The sequence below is a fragment of the Hippopotamus amphibius genome, chromosome 5 (assembly GCF_030028045.1).
Source record: "Hippopotamus amphibius kiboko isolate mHipAmp2 chromosome 5, mHipAmp2.hap2, whole genome shotgun sequence".
NCBI lineage: Eukaryota > Metazoa > Chordata > Mammalia > Artiodactyla > Hippopotamidae > Hippopotamus > Hippopotamus amphibius.
Genome location: NC_080190.1, coordinates 9,791,824 through 9,814,563, shown reverse-complemented (window position 1 = coordinate 9,814,563; position 22,740 = coordinate 9,791,824). Strand labels below are relative to the sequence as shown.

At 49.4% G+C, this 22,740-nt stretch overlaps 1 protein-coding gene across 1 annotated transcript in view; it reads right to left on the bottom strand.

The window, feature by feature from the left end:
• Window positions 1-18,144, bottom strand: part of LOC130854169 (deleted in malignant brain tumors 1 protein-like) — a 55,466-nt gene extending 37,322 nt beyond the window's left edge. The window contains exons 1-6 of the mRNA XM_057736932.1: window positions 18,084-18,144; window positions 9,161-9,311; window positions 7,279-7,487; window positions 6,291-6,475; window positions 1,385-1,773; window positions 532-803 (exon numbers count right to left, since the gene is read on the bottom strand). Coding sequence (XP_057592915.1) covers window positions 532-803; window positions 1,385-1,773; window positions 6,291-6,475; window positions 7,279-7,487; window positions 9,161-9,311; window positions 18,084-18,144 — 1,267 coding nt within the window. The remainder of the gene's footprint in view (window positions 1-531; window positions 804-1,384; window positions 1,774-6,290; window positions 6,476-7,278; window positions 7,488-9,160; window positions 9,312-18,083) is intronic.
• Between the last annotated feature and the right edge of the window lie 4,596 nt (window positions 18,145-22,740).

The following is a 22,740-nucleotide window of genomic DNA, read 5'->3' as shown; positions in this document are numbered from 1 at the left end:
AACCAGTCCCGCCTGCATCTACACGGCCCTGCCCAGAACCTGATTTCACTGTCCCAGGGCCACAGTCTGTCATCTCCATCATAAGTAATAACGTGATCATTAATGTTAACATCGGTGACATGAACGATAGTAACAAAATGCCCTGACTCGTAACAAGCAGGGACAATGCGGTGTAACTAGCAGTATTTTATGTAACCCTCTCAACAGTCCTAAGAGGTAAATAGTAATGTTTTTCTTTTACAGATGAGGAGTGTGTAGTTGGGTATTCAGAACCCAGAGGATAAAGGTGTCAGGTGTTCTCGGTCTCAGGTTAGAACTGTCGTGACCAAACCCTACATATCATATACATTCCCCATTGACCAAAGCCCTTGGAAGAAGGTGGGAACCAGGTCTAGTTCAACTCCAGATCGCCCAGGGTAGCACAGGTGGCCTATTCGAGGGGACACAGGACTCCCACAGAAGCATCCCCAGTGCCCATGGTTCATGGGCCCAGTCCCTGGCAGATAGCGGGAAGTGAGCGCGGCCACCTACCCAGGCACCTATCCTCACCGTGCGGGGCCTGCAGCTGGATGGGTCCCAGGATGACGTTCACTTTCTCCTGGTAGGAGCCCACGTCCCTCTTGGCCCTCACGACACAGCCTCTGTGGCAGCGGGAGGAGGCATTGTTTGCACTGCACACGACCATCTTGCACTGCAGGTACATGGAGGGGAAGCGGCTCAGGAAGTGGAAGGAACTGAACTTGAAGCGGACGATGTGGGGCAAGGGCTGGTCGTAGGACTGGTAGGTTTCGTCCTTCACACACCTGGAAGAGGAGAGGAGCTGCTGTCAGCTCTCCAAAAGGCACTGCACTCCCCACACCACCCACCCCATGGGCTGGGCAGCCTCCTCAGAGGGTGGAGGGCAGGGGACCTCCTGCTGCCTTCACAACATTCCTTGTGGACCACCTGCTGGGCACGCTCTTTGTCCAGCGCCCCATCTACTCCTTGTTTAATCCTCCCGACAGGCTGGGACATGGGCTTCACAATGCACATTTGATGGCTGGAGAAACTGGCTCCTAGAAGAGCGAGTGCCTGTCCAGAGTGATGCAGCTAGTGTGGGGCAAAGCAGGCATCTCAACCTCTGTCTGCTTCAAAATCAATGTTTTCCCACTACAAGCACGACTTTTTAAGATTCAAGCGTGCCTGGTGTTGAGTCACTTGGTCTAATTTTGCTTTATATCTAACCAGCTCAATGGCCACTCAGTTCCCCAGACGCCAAGAGATGACAGCCTGGCTGGTTAAGCTTGAGCTACTGGAGCCCAATCTGGCTTCCCTGAGCTCTGGGCTGGTTGTGCGGGAGGTATCAGGGAAAGATTAAAGCCTACCCCATGAAGACACTCCTTACCCCCCCCGGATGAGATCATAAGTCAAAGATGTAAAGTCACTGGAATTCGGTGAAGCCACACATGTGTCTGCAAATAAGGCCAGGGAGGTATTAGGATGGAGGATTTCAGCCTGAAGGTACAAAACCTGGTTCAGGTCTACATAGTATGGGTTGCTCGTCACACGATGCAAGAATGAAGAGGATGTATAAAAGGAAATGTTCACTTTAAATTTGCCCTGTTGTATGTTCTTGACCTTGAGGGTGTCATTAGCAATGTACATCATGTTAACCCAGCGGTTCTGGAGCATTTTGCAGCTGACACGAATGTGGACGTCCTTCTTCCTCTTGATGATACCACTTGAAACAGCTGCTTTGAGGAAGTTGGAGTAGGTGATGGTGTCATCATCCACCTGGGAGAGGCAGGCGGGAGAGCAGAGTCAGGCGAACGTCACATACTGAGGGGATCTCGTTGATATTGTGGGTTAGAATGAGATGCAAGTGATGCCACAAGATTTCAAAAGCTTCCGAGAACCACACAGAGATGGCACATGCCTTTCACCATGGCTACCGTTGCCTGGGATGGTTATGCTTCACCAGCAAGACTCCCTCCTTTCACACATCCCCTTTCCTCTGCCATGTGATGGGACCACAGTGTGTTGGCGCCTCCCAGGAGCTGCTGCTCAGGGAAAGGTGGGTGTGTCTGGATGACTCCTACCTCTGCTGTACGATTAAGCTGAATTCAGTCTGCATGGCTCAGGGCCTTCTGGATTGTTGTATTTCATTCTCACTCTTGCTGGGAGAAATTAGGGGAAGCAGTTATGTGGGAAGGGCTGCTGGCAATCGTTTTCACAGTGCTGTTGGGATGGGTCAGTAGCTATTGCAGCTTGATATCTGCAGCTGCCAGAACCCGAAGTGACAGAGATTCAGAGTTATAGGTGGGGCAGGTCCCTGATCTCTAGGGCAGGAAGTTCCCCAGTGACTCATGTGGACAATGAGGTTGGGGGGGGTGGGGGGTTGGAACGGAGGCCATGGCAATGCTGGAGCACTTCCTGTCATGCTTTCCTTCTCCACTCCCCAAACCTTAGGACCATTTCCTACTGTGTCTTTCATGAAGCAGCAAATTCATAAGAATGTTAGTCTCTCGTGCAGTTTGATGTGCCTACCATCTTGTAAGAGTGACCTTTCCAGGGAGAAGAGTCTCACACCTGGTGGTCTGTGAGCATCTCAAGGAAAGGGTGATGTCTAAGCATCTCTCTTTTCCCAGGGCTTGGTTAATGATGGCATCAGTAGCATCACTTAAGATCCATGAAAAGCAGAAAAAGTCCAGGGAACAGAAGCCCAGCAAAAGCACTGTGACGCAAGGCAGATGGAGCCAGGAGCAGCCAGCCCAAATGGCCAAGAGGACACAGCTGAGCACGTGCCCCTGGAAAGACCCCTATGGTCATGATCAGCTGGCCGCAGGTGAGGTGAGCACAAGAGTGGCATTCCCAGGTGGTGACTGGGGCTGGGGGGGTGGCTCTTTCCCTCCCCAATCCTGTGATGGTCGCAAGCAAACCTGTCCTTGCCTGGTACAAGATTCCAGGAGCCATGGGCACCTGTGCAAGAACGGGCACAAAAACAATACCAGAGTGCCCTAAATGTAAGAAGCCCTAAGATGTAAGACAACCTCACTGTTTAAAAAAAATATATATATCACTGAGTCACATTCAGTCATATATGCTATCAGGAGCAAAAGTTCGTTCCTGGCCATTTGGGAGATTATACAAGTTCCCTTCTGAAGCCAGCACCTCTACACCCTAAATATGATTATTCTTTAGAACAGCATGTGTAGAGGAGGCTTTCCCTTCACGTCTGGAGTTTCAGAACTCAGCCTTGGTGTGCGCCTTCCAGAAAGACAGGTGAAAAGGGAAAAGTTTTGCAAGTGACTTAAAGTGGCTCTGCCACCAGGGCGCCCTGCCTCCTTTCTGACCTCAGGTCCCATCTCTCCCCTCAGGGGGCGGCTGCGGCCTGCAGGGGGCGGCAGAGCCCGCACGCTGGGCTCGGGGCTGCGCGGGGCCTGGAAGGGGCTCTGGGCCTCCCGCGCCTTCCTGGGAAGCACGCTGTACTTTCTGCCTTTCCATTCTCTCTAAAACAAACAGAAAAGCTGGGGGGGTTTCTATTGGAGCGCCGGGGTCATCGCGGCAAACCACGCATACGTTGCCGCCGCGCTAGTCCTGCAGGGACACACCCCGCGGGGTCACGGGGCCCGTGCACGTGCTCTCGCACCCACGCGTGTCTGTGCTTCCCACGCTCCAGCGAGATCCTGAGCGCACGCCAGACGATGCACGTGGCGTGCACGCTCCTGTGTTGATCATCGGAAGACGTTCTGACTTTAGATTGAAATTCGTGCTCAGACGTGTGCCCGTTGTGCGGGGGCCCCCAGGCGGGGCGGGAGTCAGGCAGGCGCGCCAGCGGCTGTGCCCTGCAGGCCGGCCTCTCCCGCCGGGCCGTCCCCTCCTGCGGTGCGGAGACCTCACTTGTTCAGACAAGCGAGACCACGCTCGTCGGACTCCCGTTAAACCGGGCAGCTAGGGGGGCTCAGGATGTCCCAGCTGCGGATCCCACCACCCTGCCTTTGCATCCTGCCCCTGCGGTCCATGATCACGTGGCCTTGGGCACATGGCTTCTCCTCTGTAAGCCTCTGTGTCCCCGGGATTAAATGGGAGTAGAAGCTGTCTGGAGAACTTTGAAAGTCTCCGGGAACTCTTAGTTCAGTGCCTGGCACGCCTGCTTGCCCTTAGTAATCTGCTTATACAGGCTTGGCCTCCACACCAGGGGCGCTGGCAGTTGCAAAGCTGAATGACACACTGACCTGCCCTGGAGGCGGGTTTGCTAGGGGATACAGACATTTAAATAAGCAGAGGAATGAAAATGTAGCCTGCGCAGCCCACAGCCAGCCAGGTTAGAAGACCAGGGCTGGCCCGTGGCCTTGGCAGCTCCAACTGGAGATGAAGGAATGCGGGTAGGATGGTCAGACGTCAAGAGGCTCCAGGCTGCCCATTAGGAACTGGGAGGGGTGGCCACCTTTGGTGGACTGAGTCCCACTGACTAAACATGCAACAAACCAGAATCCAACACGACTGGTTGACAGAGCAAAATGTTAAAGCAAAGTTGACTAGAACAGCGGTCTCCACCCTTTTTGGCACCAGGGACTGGTTTCGTGGAAGACAATTTTCCACAGACCCTGGGGAGGGGGCTGTGGATGGTTCAGGCGGTAACATGAGTGATGGAGAGCAATGGGGAGCAGCTGTAAATACAGATAAAGCCTCCTTCATGTGCCCCTCACCTCTGCTGTGCAGCCAGGTTCCTAACAGGCAGTAGACTGGTAGCATCCACGGCCTGGGGGTTGGGGACCCCTGGACTAGAACGTTTGCAGGCATGACTCATCTGTACCCTTCTCTGCATGTACGCCTCCCTGACCCAGTCAGCTCCTCTCACAAGGAGATCTGGTGTCTGTAGGGACTGTCCAATAGGAGCTGGGGGCCACCATGGCGACAGCAGACCCTCAGGCCCAGGCAGGCGCATCTGGTTAGCTGAGCGAGTGTCCCCACCTTCTCTCACTGTTCCCTGTGTCCTTGCCAGATGGAGAGCAGCATCCTCGTAGCACCTAGCCTGGCACGTGACAAATGCACAGTATGTCTTTGGTGACTGACAAACCCTCTGATCATCTGTGTCACACACATTGTAGGTATTTGAGCATCTCATGCTGTATACTTACTGTGGTTCTAACCCTACTAAAAGTATTTGCCCTGTGTCTGTTCTCTGACAGACAAAATCTTGAAGTGATTACTTAGGTGTCAGCCGAAAATTCAGAGCTTAGAGTACAGAGTTTAAAATGAATTTACATAAAATTAAATGCACCCACTCTAAGTGTACCATTGGTGGGGTTGACAATAAGAGACCCAACATTCTCGTTAATGCACACAGCTCCATCCCGCCCCGTTGCAGGCAGTCCCCTCCCACCAGGTCCGCTCGCCGTCTGCACAGATGTCATAGCAATGGCATCACGGGGTGGGGACTCTTGCACACCTGGCTGCTTCCACTCAGAGCCACATTTTTGAGATTCTCAGAGTCTGGCGTCAGCCCTACCACTTCCTGCCTAAGGAGCCTTAGGCCACCTGCTTGACCCCTGGAAGCCCAGCCTCCCTATTTCTCAGGTATGCAGACAATGAGGGGAGACGTGTGTCATCTTGCTGGGGACGTGGGGAGTCTGACACACACTAATCTCAGGGTCTGCCTCTTGCAGGGTGACAGGATAACGGAGATTCCCAGGACACGAGACTTCTCCGTGCTAAAGTCTGTCAAGTCCTAGGTCAACCAAGACAGTTGGTCACCGCAGGTGGTGATAGCTCAACAAATGATAGCTGCAGAGGCCCATGTATTGCGAAGCTCACGAAGCTTAAGCTTCAACCACTCCCCAGCCGCCAGCCCCACCCCATGCACAGGTTCCTCCGGGGCTCAGCAGTGCACTGGCACAGCCCTGTGTTGTTGTGAGATTCCTAAAAGTAAGATACGCTTGCATTCCTCCCATGCAGGAGGCTCCCACCTCTGTCACCCACCCCAACCCCAACCTGTATGAGCTCCAGGCCCTTCAAAACGTGGAGCTGCCCCGGGAGCTGCTGTTGCTCTTGCCCACGTGACAGCCGCCTGCCAGGCACCCTCTCTGCCGCCCACCGCGGGAAAAACTCCCTGCTGACTTCCCTTCCTTCTATTTGGATGTGGCTGAGGCTGTGTCATGGCATCAAGGAATGGGTTTATATCTTCACCCCGATTACGTTCTGGTTCTGCCATAATCATCTTTTCTGGGTCCCCAGAATTCAACAAGCACAGCGCACATCACTAAGTAAGCTGGCTCAGCAGGAGGCAGAGGAGGAAGCTCCAGGCTTACCTGCTCAATGGTGCCACAGCCGGAGTAAGGAATTGTGAAGGTCACGTGGCTTAATGTGATCTGGGGCTGACACTGGTAGCTCCCGTTCGAGCTGGGAATGAAAAGGTCCCTGGCAGAGTGGCCCAGGAATTGGAGGTAGCCCATGCTCACTCTGGCTTGCATGTGATTCTGCTGGCAAAGCAGCTCTGGGGGTGGAGGGCAAACAGTGTGGTCAGTCAGCGCCTCACAAGCCCACATAAAGACATAGAGATGGCTGGCAGATGGTCTGCCTGCAGACACGGCTCGCCACCACCCCGGGTGCCCAGTGGCTAAAGTTCAGTTTCACTCTCATGAGACCCCCTGTGAGGGCACAGCGACTAGTATTCCTCTGAAACCACTTATCCATATAGTAAAGTAACACGGGGGTTGAACTGTTGGGATGTCGGGAATCAACATCCTTAGCTATGGACTTAAACCCAGGTCCTGTAGCTAAGGGGCAGGTCAGTGCTTAAAATGCTGACCCCAAGGAAAGCCCCATCATCATCTTTCCCAGCCCCTGGCCAATCTGTACATCAGTCCATTTAACAGCTCAAACCATGGCCATCAGCCTCTGTTGGATGTGGCTGAGCGACAAGCTCAGACCATCTTCAGGTAGCAGCCAAATATACTAGGTCTCAGGATGAGGTCACAGTGTCCCACACCCTGGGAAGATCATAAGGCCTCAAGCCAGGTGGTCGCCTCTGCCCTTGGCACTATCTCCCTATCTGCTGAGAGCAACATCTGGCCCTTCTACTTCATCTTTGCTGATCACAGAAAGACCAGCACGCCACTCATCCGCCATCTCTGAGCAGCCAGAGTCCCAAGACCTGCTGCTCTCGGCCCCCTTCTGCACCAGAACAGGCCTTGGTGACCCAACAAGGTGGCTCTCATTTCTCATTTCACAAGCACGGAATTGCCGAGCAGCAGAAGGCGTTCTGCAGGTCCCCACCCTGGACGAACGGGGACTTACTTGTCATCCCAATGAAAAGACTGGGGTAGTATTCAGCCTCGAACCCCTTTTTCACGATGCTGCCATCACTAACAAAGCGAATGGACATAGAGTTGGATGACGAGGTGAAGGAGCCCCTTGCCCCCTCACATACCCGGCTGAGCAGCGGGGAACTGTGATGGGGGCCGTCGAACACTTCAATATAATCGTAGTTACAGCCACCTTCAAGCCTGCAGAGACACAACACACAGTTCTGGCTTCACTTTTAACCAGATTTTGATGCAGGGGGTCAGATCTCCATGAAAGGGGTCACACCTCTAAGCCAGAAACTCTCACATAATTAATAATTGAAAATAATAGATTTTCTCTTTTATTGAAGTATACTTGATGAACAATATTATACAAGTTACAGGTGTACGATATAGTGATTCACAGTGTTTGAAGGTTATACTCCATTTCTTGTTATTATAAAATACTGGCTATATTCGCTGTGTTGTACAATACATCCTTGTAACTTATTTTATACATAATAGTTTGTACCTCTTAATCCCCAACCCTGTTCTCTCCTGCCCCCAATCCCTCTACCCACTGGTAAACCCCAATTTGTTAGGGTTTCTTAAATTGGGTGGAGATTCATCTTCCCATGACCTCCACACATGGTCCTAGTCCTGCTTTTTTGGGGTCACGCGTATGAGATCTACAGCCCCTCTCCTGAAAGTCCTTTGCATCACATGAGAAAGGATCACATCCTCCCTTTCACTTTTTCTTTGATCAAAAAGACCCCAGTTTCCCATAGAATTTTTAAAAATCCATGAATTCATACTTGTGGAAACAAATAATTGAACAAAAAAATACTGAGCAAGTCAAATAACCTCTCTGCAGCTCAGGTTTCTTATTTACCAAGGTGAAATCTCCCCCCACACCTATACTGGAGAAAGCTGCCACGAGGCTCAAGCAATAGAACATACAGAGAAGTGCTTCCCAGACTGTCACAAATGGTGGTCACCGTTATCAACATGCTGGCTCAGGATCAGCCATGGTCCACCTTCCTCCACAGGATTTCCTACCATCCCCAAATCCAGAATGGATTGTAGTGATGAAGAGATTAAAATAATATTGTCTTTTGCGCAAACCCCACATACATTTCCAAGTCAGAGACTCCCAGGGCCACTGCAACCAGAAATCAAGAGAGAAAACTACTCTCTCCGGTGGTGGCTATTAGAGAAGAAACTACGGTACCCCCTCCCCAGGACTCTAGAACCTACGGGTGCTGCGCGTGGTCGCCCCCCTCCTTGAACCAGTCATGTATCACTGTGGTTCTGCTGACGTCTCCTCCACTTAGAACAAGGATTCCCTCTCTTCATTGGATGAGGAACAGGTAACCTAACCTCCACCGCAGGAATTTCTCCTCCTCTGCCTGAAACTCACCCAAAAGAAGGAGGGAGTAGAGAGAAAAGGGTTCAGAAAAGCTGGCGTAGTTGTTAAGGGGATTCTTTGTGTTATTATTACTCCTAACAAATATTATTGTTATTATTTTTACTATAATAATAATTATTACTATTATGACTTCTAACAATAATCCTGCCCATTGGATACATTGTCCAAGTAGTTTCATATATTTCTCTCTGTGACTTTCCCAGTAACGAGCGAGAGGAGGAAGGCAGGTATTTTATTCTCCTCTATTGAGGCTCAGTAGAGTTAAGTGACCTCCTGTGGTCACACAGCAAATTAGCCACATAGTGCAACTAGAAAGCAGGGCTCTGATCCTGGTGCCACCTCTGTGCCCCGTCAAAAATGGGACCCACAAGAAAAAATGTCAATGGGACAAACATCTCCCATGAAGGGCTAGGAGCTGTGTACCCCCTTCTAAAGTGTCTGCGAGGTGCCCCACACACACGCTTACTGGACGTCTGTGAAGACCACAGTCACGCGGTAGTTGTTTGGAACTTCAATGTCCCACACGCACTTGGCGTTGTTCGGATAGTTCCCAGGGTACGATGGGCTGGAAATTCTCCCTGAAGATTGGGACAGGACGCCTCCGCAGGAATAATTGTCTGTTGGGACAAAATGGAAACACTGATGACCCGCAGGGCACACTTCACAGTCACCTGGGGGAGGGTTTTTAACAATTTCCAAGACAGAAATCCACCAGGAGGTGCCAGACCCAAACTATCCACTGCAGGTCAGGGCGGTGCCCCTCCACGGAGACAGCACTTGGGGAAGCCATCTCCTCATCATTCTCCTCATCCCTCCCCAGTGTCTCTGTCACTGAGGAGAAGGGATAGGGGATTTGTCAGGGAGCTCGGAATTTACTGCCTGAACGGGTGGGGTTGTAAACAGGACCTGTTGACAAAGAGAAAACTTAATGATCAGTTTCCTGGCGCCCTTGACACAGCTGTTGAGTGCTTGCTGGCCCTGTGCTGGAAATGTGCCAGCCCTGGGTTCACAGTGAGATGCTGGATACAGGCCTCGCCCTCAGGGAGTACACAGCCAGGAGGAGAGGATGGAAAAGAACGACTCCCAGGGTCAGGGGCTGGGACTGAGATGGAGCAAATCCCAGGAGGTGGTGGGAGTCTGGAGCTTTGGCTCCTGACCCAGACTAAGCAGGGAAAGCGGGGCCGATAATCAGGGAGAAAGGCTGCTCCAGGCAGAGGGAACAGCGTGTGCAAGGGACCCTAGGTGTGAGAGTACCTGGCAAATTTGGGGAACCTCGATGTGGATGGAGTAGGGGCAGGAGGGATGGCGGGAACTAACCAGACAACAGGAGGGAATTTTCCAGAGCCCTAGAGGCTGTCTTGTGCACTGAGGGTCTGTGACAAGCGCGCCCTGAGGATTCAGTCTCTGAGGCTGGGACTCACCTTGGCATTTAGTGAAGAGGCCCCTAGCTGCACTGCAGAGAATGGATCAGAGGGGAGGGGCAGCCTGAAGCTGCTGCTGCCTCAGGAAGCCAGGTGGTGAGGAGGGGAGGGTGGGGATGGAGAGGAATGGTCTCCTCGTTCTGTGTGTGTGTGTTTTGGGGGTGGGCAGGGGATCAGCAGCTGCTCAGGACCAGCCTTCAAGAGCTTCAGCTGGTTACACATGAGATCAGCAATGAAGCAGGCTCTATCCAACCCACACTGACCAGGGTCTAGTGTCCCAGGGGAGGGGCGGGGACCTATACAGGGGGCCAGCCTCACTTAGGTACTGTCCAGAGATCCGAATCTGAGGTTGGCCAGGCTACTAAAGGACAAAGAGGAGCCTAGAGAGAGGCCCCACCCTCCTGGGTTTGGGACCTCAGCTGCAGGGGATGCCACCTGCCAGGAAAACAGGAGAGGCAGACTCTTTGGAGAGTGAGCCCCGTGACTGCAGCCTGGGGACCAGCAGCCAAGCCTGGGGAGAAGAAACCCATGCCCTCGGCTCAGGTGGAAAATGTCATACTTACTCTGAGTGGATGCAGTTGATGGGATCCACGAATTTAGAAAGAAAATGAAGTGATTTAGGATATTGCAGGATAATGTTTTAATGCCATGGTCATCAGTTTGATGGAGAAAATCAATCCTTTTCCTCACTGCAGGATTTCTCAGAGCCTTGACCATTCCAGTTTACACTGTGACTGCCCAAAAGCATTGGAGAATATAGCACTTCCCAACATTTTTAGCACCAGCTATTTTCACTATGTCATAAACAGCATTTGGGGGTTTGCTCGCAACCTGAAAATTTTCTATAACAGACAAACCTTCGTAGGAGTGTTACCTGGCCATATTTCTAACACAATCACAGCTCTTCGTGGAATGATTGGGAGTTATTTTCATCATAAAAAATCAGAGGACCAAACCTCTTCCCCTACAGCATTTCTTAGTGAGCACTGGCAGCAGGAGGTGGCAGGAGACCAGAGAAGCCCTCCAGCCTGAGATGAGTGACAGCCTTGCTCCTGGGGACTCAGCAGGTCACTGAAACAGATTCCAGAGTCCTCACAGAGAAAACACTCCATAGAAAAAGACACCTCTTCGACGTGTCCTTCGAGAAAGCTGAAAAAGTGGAGTTCCAGAGAGCAGTCTTGCTGGGTTGGGCTATAGTGACTCAGCTGGGGCACTAGAAACGATCTGTGCTGCTGCAAGAAACATGAAGCATGATCAGCCTCAGCACCCAGGCTGTGCTGCAATAAACCCATCAGGTTGCTAGGAGAGAGTTGCTCAGTGCCGGGCCCCTGCACTGAGTGGCCTGAGGAGGGTGACCTGGGAGTTGACCAGGAGAGCTGAATTGGAAGGGTCAAACTCAGATATCAGTCCCACAATAAAAAAGGTCTTGGGGGAATCTGAGGTGACAGCTAGTAATCACTCTTGTCACACCAGGGGTCCAGAAAGGAAGGCGCTGCAAAGGACCCGTGAAATGCAGGAGCCAACACTATTGCTGAGGTCATCAGAGAGAGAGCCCACCTATAGAGGAAACTAACTGCGAGAAGAGTCCAGTGCAAAGAACAGTCCTTTTCTGGAGAAAACCACACCCCAGAGAGGGAACCCTGCTTATGTGAGACCAACTTGAGCAGATGACACTGGCTTCCTCATCATGTCCACACTTTTGGTAGTTCCAGCCATGTTGGGTATAGCTCCAAAGGTAGGTCTCATGCCCTGAGCAGCCAATGTTGTCCAGGACAATTGGCCCTGAGCCCTGACTGAACTCGGCACTTCCTGGGGCCGACGTGGCCCAGCCACAGCCCAGCTGCCTGCAGACCACGATGGCATCGTTGGTGTCCCAGCTGTCGTCACACATGGTGCCCCAGGAGCCTTGGTACAGGACCTCCACCTGGCCCTGACACCTGTCACCTCCATTCACCAGCCTCAGGGCCAAACCTGATTCGGTTCCTGGAAGGAGACAGGAAATGTCATTCTCTTGTGTCTCTTGAAGGAAGAGGTCCTGAGGTCTGAATGAATTCAGAGTTCTCCCAGGGATAGACGTCTGAGTTCTAAGTGATGTTTTCTATCAAGAGGATTGACTGAAGACTGGTGATCATTTCCCCAGGAGTGGCTGTGTTATAGAACACTTGGCTGTGCGCTAAGCCAGGTACTTTCGCTGACGGATGCCCACAAAACCAGCAGTTCAGTCCCTGAAGCCAGCCTTGGGAGGCAGTGGGGAGAGGGGAAGCCCACAGCCTGTGTCGGCAGTGGCCACGGGGATGGGATTGAGCCCCCGCATCAGGGTACCCCCAGAGACAGCTTCCCGAAGACACCAAGAAGCCACCTTTGGCTGCTCACCCCTACTTGGGACCCCACCTCATTAGAATGAGGTAGGAGATATTTTGGCTCCAGGATAGGCATTTACAATTTGCCGCTAGTTTACATTTCATAAGGCAGAGAAGAAGAGCTTCATGCCTGATATTCATTACCTGTCCTCTGTTTAAATTTCCTGAGGCAGGAGACAAAGGAGCTCCAGGACTACGTATTCATCGCGGGCTCCTGTCTGTATTTCAACATCTGCACTTCAATATAAGAAACAGCTACAGGAAGAGGCGAAAGAACCGAACACTGGAGAATTTTATGACAGGGACAGAGAGGGGCTAAACCTTGTTAAGAGATCAGATGGTGCTGAAACCTGGGAAATTCAACATAAACTGAAGGTCTCCCCAGACTGCTGGCTGCAGAATTCTGACTTTACTCTCTCCCTTGAGAACTTTCTTGCTCTCAACTCTCTGTTTTGCTTTCTTTCCAAGACCCACAGGGCTTAACCTGGGCTCTCTCAGTGCAGAAGCCCCTAGCACTTCCTCTATCTCCCTCTCTCCCCTCTCCCCCTTTCTCTAGCTCTGCCTAAACTACAACCCCCAGCATACCCCCTGCCCAAGCTGTGCATCTTCACCAACCTTGGGAACAACACATGGGGAAGTCAGAGCTCAGTGCCTGCAGCCCTCGCCAACAAATTGCACCCATCTACACATCACACCTTCAGCCTGTTCACTAGAGCCTGTTCTCCGCAAGAAGAGAAATCATTGCAATGAGAAGCCTGCGCGTCAAAAAGAAGAGTAGCCCCCACTTGCCACAACTAGAGAAAGCCCATGTGTAGCAACGAAGACCCAACGCATGCAATGAATAAATAAATAATTAAATTTTTTAAAAAATTAAAAGGGAAATGAGAAACTGGTAAAATATTTGTCATCTATGTAATGAATGAAGTATTAACATCCAAATTAAAGAGTTTATATAAATCAACAAAGATGATACTAACTTTCACAAAAACAAAATGGATGAAGGGTATAAACAGACAGTAAGAAAAAGGAATAAAAATGGCTTAAAATCCTTCACCTTCACTCTAAGCAAAGACATGCAAATTAAAATAACCGGACACCATTTTTCACCTACAATTCAGCCAATATTTTGAATAGTAATATTCGGATCAGTGAAGGTGTAGTAAATTGCAACTATTGTTTTTTTACTGATTAGAGAAAAAAATTGGTACGTTGCTACAAAATAATGTATCAATATGTTTTAAAACGATCAATCTTTTGGCTCAGTAATTCCACTTCTAAGAATCTGGCTAAAGGAAACCATAATTTACTTAATGTGGACAAAGATGCAGGAACAAACATGACCTTCACAGTATTATCCGTTGTAATTTCAGAAAGAACTTGAAAGGGGGTGGAAGATATAGGGAGAGTTTGGTAAAATGGTGCAAACTTTCAGTTATACCATGGATAAGTTCTCAGGATCTAATATAAAATCATTATTAACACTATCTATTGTACAATTGGAATTTGCTAATAGAGTAGGACTTAAATGCTGTCACCAAAATAAAACATAAATATGTGAGGTGATGGATATATTCATTAACTAGCTAGGGGAGAATCTTTTCACAATGCATATGCATATCAAATTTCCCCAAGTTACTCTTTAAATATCCTGTAAATTTCTTGGTCAATCATACCTCAATAAAGCTGAAATTTAAAAAAAAAAAAGGGGGGGGGGTGGAAGAAAACCTGAAAAAACTTCAATCCCCAAAAATCATGAGTGCATGTTAAAATATTCAGAATATAAACTAGAGGAAATCTGTATATCACTAACATGCACACATAATTTGAAACAAATATATATTTTAATAAAAGCAATTTCAGGTGACAGGTGGATGGGCATTTTTACCTTTTCTCTGTGCTTTTCTCTAGTTCCTACATTTTCCACACTAACTATGCATTAAAAGCTGTGGCTTGAGGCTGAAGTCCCGAGATGAGGGGGCAGCGAATGTAGGAGTCAAATCCTTTAAGTTTGGGAAGAAATTGGGGTTGCAGGCTGAAGGAAAAGAATAAGGATGAAGAAGGAAAAGAAGATAAGGAAAAAGTGAATCTAAGGATAAAGCAGAGAGGGAAGAAGAGGAGAGAACGAGAAGGACGGGAGAGGGGGGAGGTAGGGAGGAGAGGAATGGTCATATCTTTAGCAGTTATGACCTTCCCAGCATCGAGCCAAGTGTTCTATCTGTAGTCTCTCATTTTATCATCACAATACCCTTTATGGTAGAAGTCTTACACAGTCTATTTTATACAAGAGAAACACAAGGATTAGGAATGAAACACAATGTCTCAAAGGTCACACAGCTGTGACATAGTGAATGTGAAGCCAGAAGCCTAGAGCACTGACCCCAGAGCAAGGGTGCTCACAGCTCAGCTCCACTGCTTCCCAAAATTCAATTGAAAACACTGAGATTCCATTTCAGCTTGTCAGAAAGCAAAACATCCTGAAATAATAATATTTAGTAACAGAGAGGCCAGTATTGCTCCTGATTCGATGTATGGCTCCCCATAAAGCATACACAGGGAAGAGTAATAATTCTCAGGACCTGGCACAGGCACAGAGCGGATGGCTCAGGGCACACACACCCTCCCTCCTGCCATTCCATTATGATCAGCTGGAGCTTCTGTGAGGCTCTGGGTGATGCACGGTGTGGTACTAAGTGGGCAACACGTGGTCCCTTCCCTCCAGGGACTCCCAGCATAGCAGGATCTCTAGAAAAATCCACAGATAATCTGATGTAAGAGTTAAGGTGCTGTGGGAGAATTAGAGTGACACATCGTGTGTGTGTGAATGTGTGTGTGTGTGTGTGTGTTGTGAATGCACGTCAGGGATCCTGGACAGGACAGGGTCCAGGGTATTTCAAAATAGCAGCTAGATTTAGCCAGGGGATGGGAGAGAGGAGGGGAAGAAAAAGACTGTGCTCCAGGGGGCAGGAAGAGCATGAGCACAGTCACCATGGCTAGAGGTAGAGTTACTGCAGGGCATGAGGCAGGCAGGACAGGTAGCGGTTGCTTTGTGTTATGAGACATCCCACTGCCAGCTATCCCAGAAAACAGGCAGAACAAAGAAAATCACTGGGTGGAAAACAGCAGGGAACAAGTGGAAAATGAAACCCTGGTGGGGGTTGTGGAGCAGGCTGTGAAGACACAGAGACTGGCGAGGACGGCCAGGCAGGACCGCAGGGTCCCAGGTGCCAGGCTGCGATGCTCTTGGACTTGACCCAGGGCATGGCCTTGGACATTATCTTCATTCTGTTACATCTGCACCCACACTGGACTGAGTGACATAATGCCTGGGGGGCAATTTGTGCAGTAAAGACAAATTGCTGCAAAGAGAGCTGGCGAGGAAGGAATTAGATGTCTTTGGGGCCATTTAAGTGATAACAGAAGTGCCTCGCGCGGTCCAATGTCACTCGCAAAAGGACATCTCACAGTGCCTAAAAGTCCCTCCATTGGATTTCCCCCTTCTTTTTAGGATAATAATCATTGCCAACCCCCCTGATAAATTGTGAAAGGGGGAAGTATAAGTATTAACGCTTTGCTAGGAATTAGCCTGTAAGCAGTTATTACTTCCTTATTTTGCAAAGCATTGACCATGAAGAAATGGGACCAAAAAAAGTTGCGTTTAAAAAATTATTTCAGAATAACTTTACAGCTATAGAAAAGTTGCAGAAAATCCCATATACTCTTACCCAGTTTGCTCTCATGCTAACATCTCATGTGACCAAGGTACATCTGTCAGGATTACCAAACAGACAATGGTACATTCCTAGTAAACAAATTCTGTGCTTTATTTGGATTTAACCATTTTTCCTTTTTCTAGGATCCAATCTAAGATACCACCTTGCATTTAAGAAGTTATGTTAGGAAAAGGCATAGAAGAGTATCAGTGGACAGGGCCCAGGCACCCTCCATGTGCCAGACCTCGCATGGGTAACCTCATGTCTATACAACCCTATGAAGCTGGAACACAACCCCTTTTAACCAGTGAATAAACTGAGGCTTGCAGAGGCTCCAGAGCTGATGAATGGCAGGATCACACACATTGCTAGGAGCCACAGGAGTTCCACGGCCCCTGCAGCCCCGCACAAACCTGAACTTATTGACATTTTCTCGACACTTTGTGCAAAGACTGGACCTGAGAAGAGTGTGTGCTACCTGGGTTCCCCCAGCACAAAGCTCCCCCATGGGACTCCAGGGTTCCTCCGCTCTATGCAAGGAGCAGTGGGGGTTAATGGGCCAAAGGCGCTCGCCGAATGCCAGCAGCCCTGCTCCAGATTCACACCCTGGCCCGGCCCCACAACAACAGCTAACCTTGGACAAGACACAGCACGTTTCTGAGCCTCAGTTTCTCATCTGCAATGTGGATACCTAAGTTGTAGGAAGTAAGCAGACTTAGCCAAGGGAAGATAGGTACCCTGTCCCGCAGAATACCAGGTACAGAGCAAGCACTTTGCAGAGGGTTAATTCTCACGTCTAAAATGCAAATGCAGCACTTGCATGCGTATGCCTGTGCACCACAAACATCATGTAAAACCACATGTTCCCTCAAGCCCTACATAGAGGCTTCCTTAAGCCCCTCTGTAGATAAGGACATGGCAATTGGCTCTGTGTCCTTTAGGGGCTCACATGGATCCCCTGTCACATTTCAAGGCAGTGCAAGTCCAGGGATTCACTTTGTACTCATAAAAGCTAGAGCTAAGAACATTGCCTTTCATTTTCAAAAATTCTGATGGAGACACAATCTCCAGCCCCCAGACTGTCCAGAGCCAGTATCCCCTGAGGTCCTCCTGACAAGAAAGGAAGGTGGGTGTCACCTGTCAGCGTGTTCTTGGTCAGAGAAAGAGAGACAGACAGACAGAGAGAGACAGAGAGAGAGAAAGAGAGAGAGAGATACTAGAGAGACTGGCCAATCATCCTGTTCTCTTAGTGTCTTGGTGACACAACATTGAGATTCCAGGCCTCACTGATTTGATCAGGGCTCATCCCTGTCCATTTCATCCCTTGACACTCTAAGAGCACAAAGATGTGCTTGAGTAACTAAACTTCAAAGCATTGATCTAAAGCAGTGACAGACACAAACTTGGAATCCTAATTATCTCATCTGTGCTCAGCTACTTGATCTGATTTTGCTTGGTACATATTAATTATCAAGCCAGACACACCTGCAGACAGAAGTCACGTTATGAGTAACTCCAGGGCAATCTTTTCTGCCCGTTTTCATCAGTACACAAACTGCGGGCTTAATCAATGATGACAAAGTTGTAGGGCTTCTTAATAATACACACTCTTCCTTAATTTCAGGAATTTTTCTAATCCCAATCACTCATTTCCAAAGTTGAGTGGCTCACTGAAGACATTGATATAATGATTCACTTTTTCTAGTATAACCATTGCATTTCTCAGCAAGAAACAAAACAAAATATACTTGCAAATAAAATGATCAGTAAAGTATTGCCCACCACCAATATAAAACTTCCCTTGATGCTGAAAATCTAACACCAAGTAACAGTTATAATTTACCATGATTTGCATTTACAGCAATGAAATTAACAAATAAAATAATTACATATAATACCTGTAGATAGAACTGGGCCCAATAGGAGACATATTTCAAGGATGACTGTGGCGATCCCCATTTTGCTGGGTTCTTCTCAATTTGAATAAACATGTCTTGATATTTATAGGTTCCTAGCTCAGAGGGGGTGTGTCTTCCGGGGTACTGTATTTCTACTTCTGCCATAAGGATATAGGAAGTAAGGGACTTGTCTAACAATCCATGACTAGTCTGTGGGCAAAATTTAAGGGTGTTAGATTGATTGGCAAATGAAGAGTCTGGCTATTCCCCAAATGCAAAAGCACTGACATTAGTAATGCAATTTCCAACATCTTTCTAGGTGAACCTCTACGTCTCTCAAGGGCTCCCTGAATATAGGCTTGATTTTCATCTTGGAGACTGTGAATGAATTTGTGGGAAGTCTGCTGCAAGGTTTGGGGCAGAGCAGGGTGAGGGCTGCTGAGCAAAAACAGCACACAGTGCCAAGGGGAAAAGCATCTCTTGGGGATGATTTCTCCTGGCAGGGCAGACTCCTGTTGGCCCCTGGCCTTAGACAAATGAGGATGGCATTAGGGCAGACATGATGGGAGAGAAGATGTGAGAGATAGCCATGGATTCCGTGGGATTATATTAGATTTAGCCATCATCTTCTGCCTTTCACATTAATTCCATAAGCCTGGAGCTGAGAAACATGTGACCTCAAACTGAACCACCCCCAACCATTCAAGGCTTTGATTTCTTGCCCTTGGCATTCACATTGTCTGAACCTTGGAACTTGGCAAAACCACTAAACCTGCCCCCAACTTCCTCCAGTCTTGCCCACACTCCCTCTCTTATGTAGGTATTGCATTGGGAACCGCAGTCTTTCTTTATCACCACACTCTGGTTTTACCTGCACAATCTACCAAGAAGGTTTCTTATTATTTATTATTTATCAAAACTCTCTTGCTGGTCGGTAACTCCTGGTTAGAAGCATATGGCTTTGCAGGACTTGCCTCTGCTCTCCTGGCCTGAGTGAGCCATGTCCTGCCTTTCAGCTGAGATGTGGAGGCTAGGAGATGACCCCTTGGCTTCCTTGCCATGAGCTGTTAACACCTAGTTTCCAGGGCTTTCATTCAGGAAGGATACCAGGAACCCATGCCTTGAATCAGCTGCCACACAGGATTTAGGGTTAGACGTCTGCATGTGGCTTCATGTAGATGAAAGTTACTTTCAACCTTGACTTTCTTTGTTACCCTTATAGCCCTTCCTGTTGTTTCTAAGTTCCTCCTCTCCCCTTGATGAGAATAGGCACATTTCCTCAGGATAACCTCACTGGCTTTCATACTCCTGATATCAGCCCAATAATTGATGAGTGTCAGGTGACAAGAGAACCAGGATGCATGGGAATGTGGAGGACCAGGTAGCATCATGGATGCCTCTTACAGCAGTTATGCTTGTTTGGATCCTGAAGCACTGGGCTGAGAATGATTGTGAAGTGCCGGGTTGGGGATCATCAAAAAAAGAGTGCTGTGGTTGATTAGTAATGCCTGCCCTGAGCACAGCAGAGAGAAAATAGATGTAGGAGTGCAAACTCTCCACGAGGAAGGAAGGGGTACAAAGTGTCCCTTCCCCACAGAAGCACACTCTCTGGTCTTATAGACAGATCTGCATGGTGACAGTTACCACAAGGCATGAGTATTATTACTAGTTGCAGTGGGAAAATACAGGAGAAAAAATATGGATATCAGGTGACATAGGTAGTTTCTCAAAGGAAGTGAGACTTAAAATATATACAGCAGGCAAACAAGGGTGGGAGACCAGGTGAAAAACAGGAGTGATGTTCAAGGACTGTGTGAGAGGGAAGGTTAGGTAAGGTGGGGGCTCCTGCCAGGAGACTCTCCAGGAAGCCCCATCAATAGCTCAGCTCAGAGCAGAAAGAACAGCACCACTTCCTCATTTTTGTCATTGTGATGACTCTGTCCTTTCCCCCCTGTGGTTAGCAGAAAAGACCCCAACAAAGCAAGGGCTTGTGAGCCTTTTGTTCAGAAGATACCAGGAAGGAAGAAGAGGAGGGAACCTACTTGTCATTTCAATACCAGCTGGAGAGGCATCCAGGTGGAAAGATGGGTGCTGTCAGTGGAGCAGGAAGGAGGTGGGGGGCCTGAATGTGCAGGAAGAACACAAAGGGGCTGCAGGTCACCTGCCACCACCATGTGCTTCCTGCATCACCAGGACCCCAGCCTGTCCCAAGGCCTTTTGCACCCCTTGGCCCTTTATCAGACCCTGTTCAGAGACGTCTTCCTCTTGTGTAGAGAGGAGGGTACTGGAGGGACCCACTCCTCTCAGGGGGCCCACCTTTCTTTCCCTGCCCACTGGCTAGAAGCATCTAGGTCAACAGCATGTCTGGGTAGAAGACCAGAGCTACAGAGCTCCATTTCCTAATGAAAACAACAGGAAGAAGGAGAAGCTCATTAAAGCTCCAAGACTCGGCCCCCCAGACCCCATTTCTCAAGGACCTTCCTCAGGTGATTCTGATCCTGATGACCAGCTGCTCTTGCAAATTCCAGACGGCAGAACCGAACACTGGGCCTTAGTTCGGGAGGCATGGCCTTCCCTGGAAAGAAACCTCTCTAGGGGTCACTCATAACTCTTTTTAAGCAGCAGAACATTTTCCTAAATTGAAATTCATGGGGAAGCTCCAAATATTAATACTAACAAGTCAGTGGACCCCCTCTGAGTGTGGCAGAGGAGTCCCTGTGAGTTCAATCAGTGGCATCAGGCCCTCTCCTCCCAGAGGGCAGCCTGTTGTAGAGTTGGGGATTCCCTGATGGAGGCCAGCCCCTGCCTTTACAGGACTGGGAACCAGAGGCCATGAGGCTCCTGGGGTTGCCAGGGGCTCTGCCCTGATGCTGAGCTGGGGTCCCAAGTGGACACCCCGGAGCAGGCACCTGTCTTCAACTTGGGTCATCTAAGCCCCTTTTGCCTGAGGTTGGCTCTAAGCCTTGCCTGCCACCCTGGGCCCTCCCACCCCTGTGAGGTCTCTGATCTCTGAGCCCAGGAGCTTGGTGATCTGGGACAGACCTGACGAGAAGAATCAGGGCCATGGCCCCTTAGGCATCATCATTAGCTTCCAGGCACTGGGTCCCAGGAGACTGTGTGACCATGGCTCCTCTTTGGGTGTCAGGTGGACCCCTAAAATCTAATTTTACTGTCGCTGAGCAGCCCCACATAATTGTTAACCATTGTAACAACCCTTTGGGCACTGTGCATGTGATGCTTCCAATGTGACAATGTCACTGAGCTTTGCTCTCTTAGAGCCTGTCTTCTCAACCAGGTTACCAGGGACTCACACCCGAGCCCAGGCCCCAGCCTGCAGACCAAGGTGGGTCTCGTCCTTTCCTGCTGCTCCTCGGTAATCGGGAGCCTGGAGCCAAACAGGTACTCAGCCAACATTGGGCACCGAAGGTGAGTTTAAGAACAGCACCCAACCCCACACCTTCCAGGGTCACCAACAGCCTCAAGCAGGGGACACTGAGGCCCAGGGAAGGGAAGTGACACACAGAGCCAGGCCAATGTCCAGGATGGCAGACACTGCCTCCCATGAGAAGGCTGGAGGGTAAGAGGGCTGATACAGCTCTCTGCTCTCCAGGGTCCAATCAAGCTGCAGAATCTTCCAGCAACAAACACAGCCCTCTAATGACTCCTCATAGCAGGAGCTCGTCACATGCTTCCCATCTTTCTCAGAGCAACGCTGGCAGCCCTCACCACAGTTTACAGGGCCGCCCTGCACCAGCCCCCATGGCCTCTCTCCCCCAACACACTGTAGCAATCACCCCCCAGAACTTTTGCACTTGCTGTTTTCTCTGCCTGGAAGACTTTCCCCCCAGAAATCTATGAGTTCACCCCCTCCCCTCCTTCAGGTCTTTTCTGACATATCATCACCTCTGGGCAGCCTTCCCTGAGCACCCTGCTTTCTGGCTTTTTCTCTCTCCACAGCCCTTCTCAACAACTGGGCTCCTTATATTTTACTTCTTTATCCTTCTGCCTGTTGGCCCACTAAAACATAAGTTTCATGAGGCAGGAATTTGGATCTGTTTTGTTCACTACTCTGTTTTCAGAATCTAGAACAACACTTAGCACAGAGTAGGTGCTCAAGAAATATTTGCCGAATGAACTGACTGAATGAGTTGGGGCAGGTCTGGAAGAGGAGGACCAGGGCTCTTTACCCAGATGGTTTGCGTAAGCTCTGCATTAACTGCGTACCCACCAGATGCTAAAGATTACGTTATCCATTCTTCTGTTCAGTCAACAAATAAGTGCCGAGCACCTACGGTGTTCTAGGCACTGCTCTAGGTAATAGGGCTGAAGTCCAAAGCCAGATACATGTGACCCCCTCCCTCATGGACTTTCTAAAGTGGGGAGAGGCAGACAATAGGCAGGAGATAAATACATAGGGAGAAATATTTCAGATTGGGGGAAGAATTGTGAAGGAAGTGTACAATGTTATAGAATATTGAGTGTCTGTGGTACGGAGGGCTATTTGCATAGAGTGAACAAATCTCACTCTAGCTCAATAACTGCTTCAGGGATTCCTCATCTGAGGCTCAGAGAAGTGAAGTAACTTACTGAAAGTCACTCAGCTAGAAAGTAGCGGAGCCAGAGCTTCAACTGAAATTTTACTCCAAAGCCTGGCATT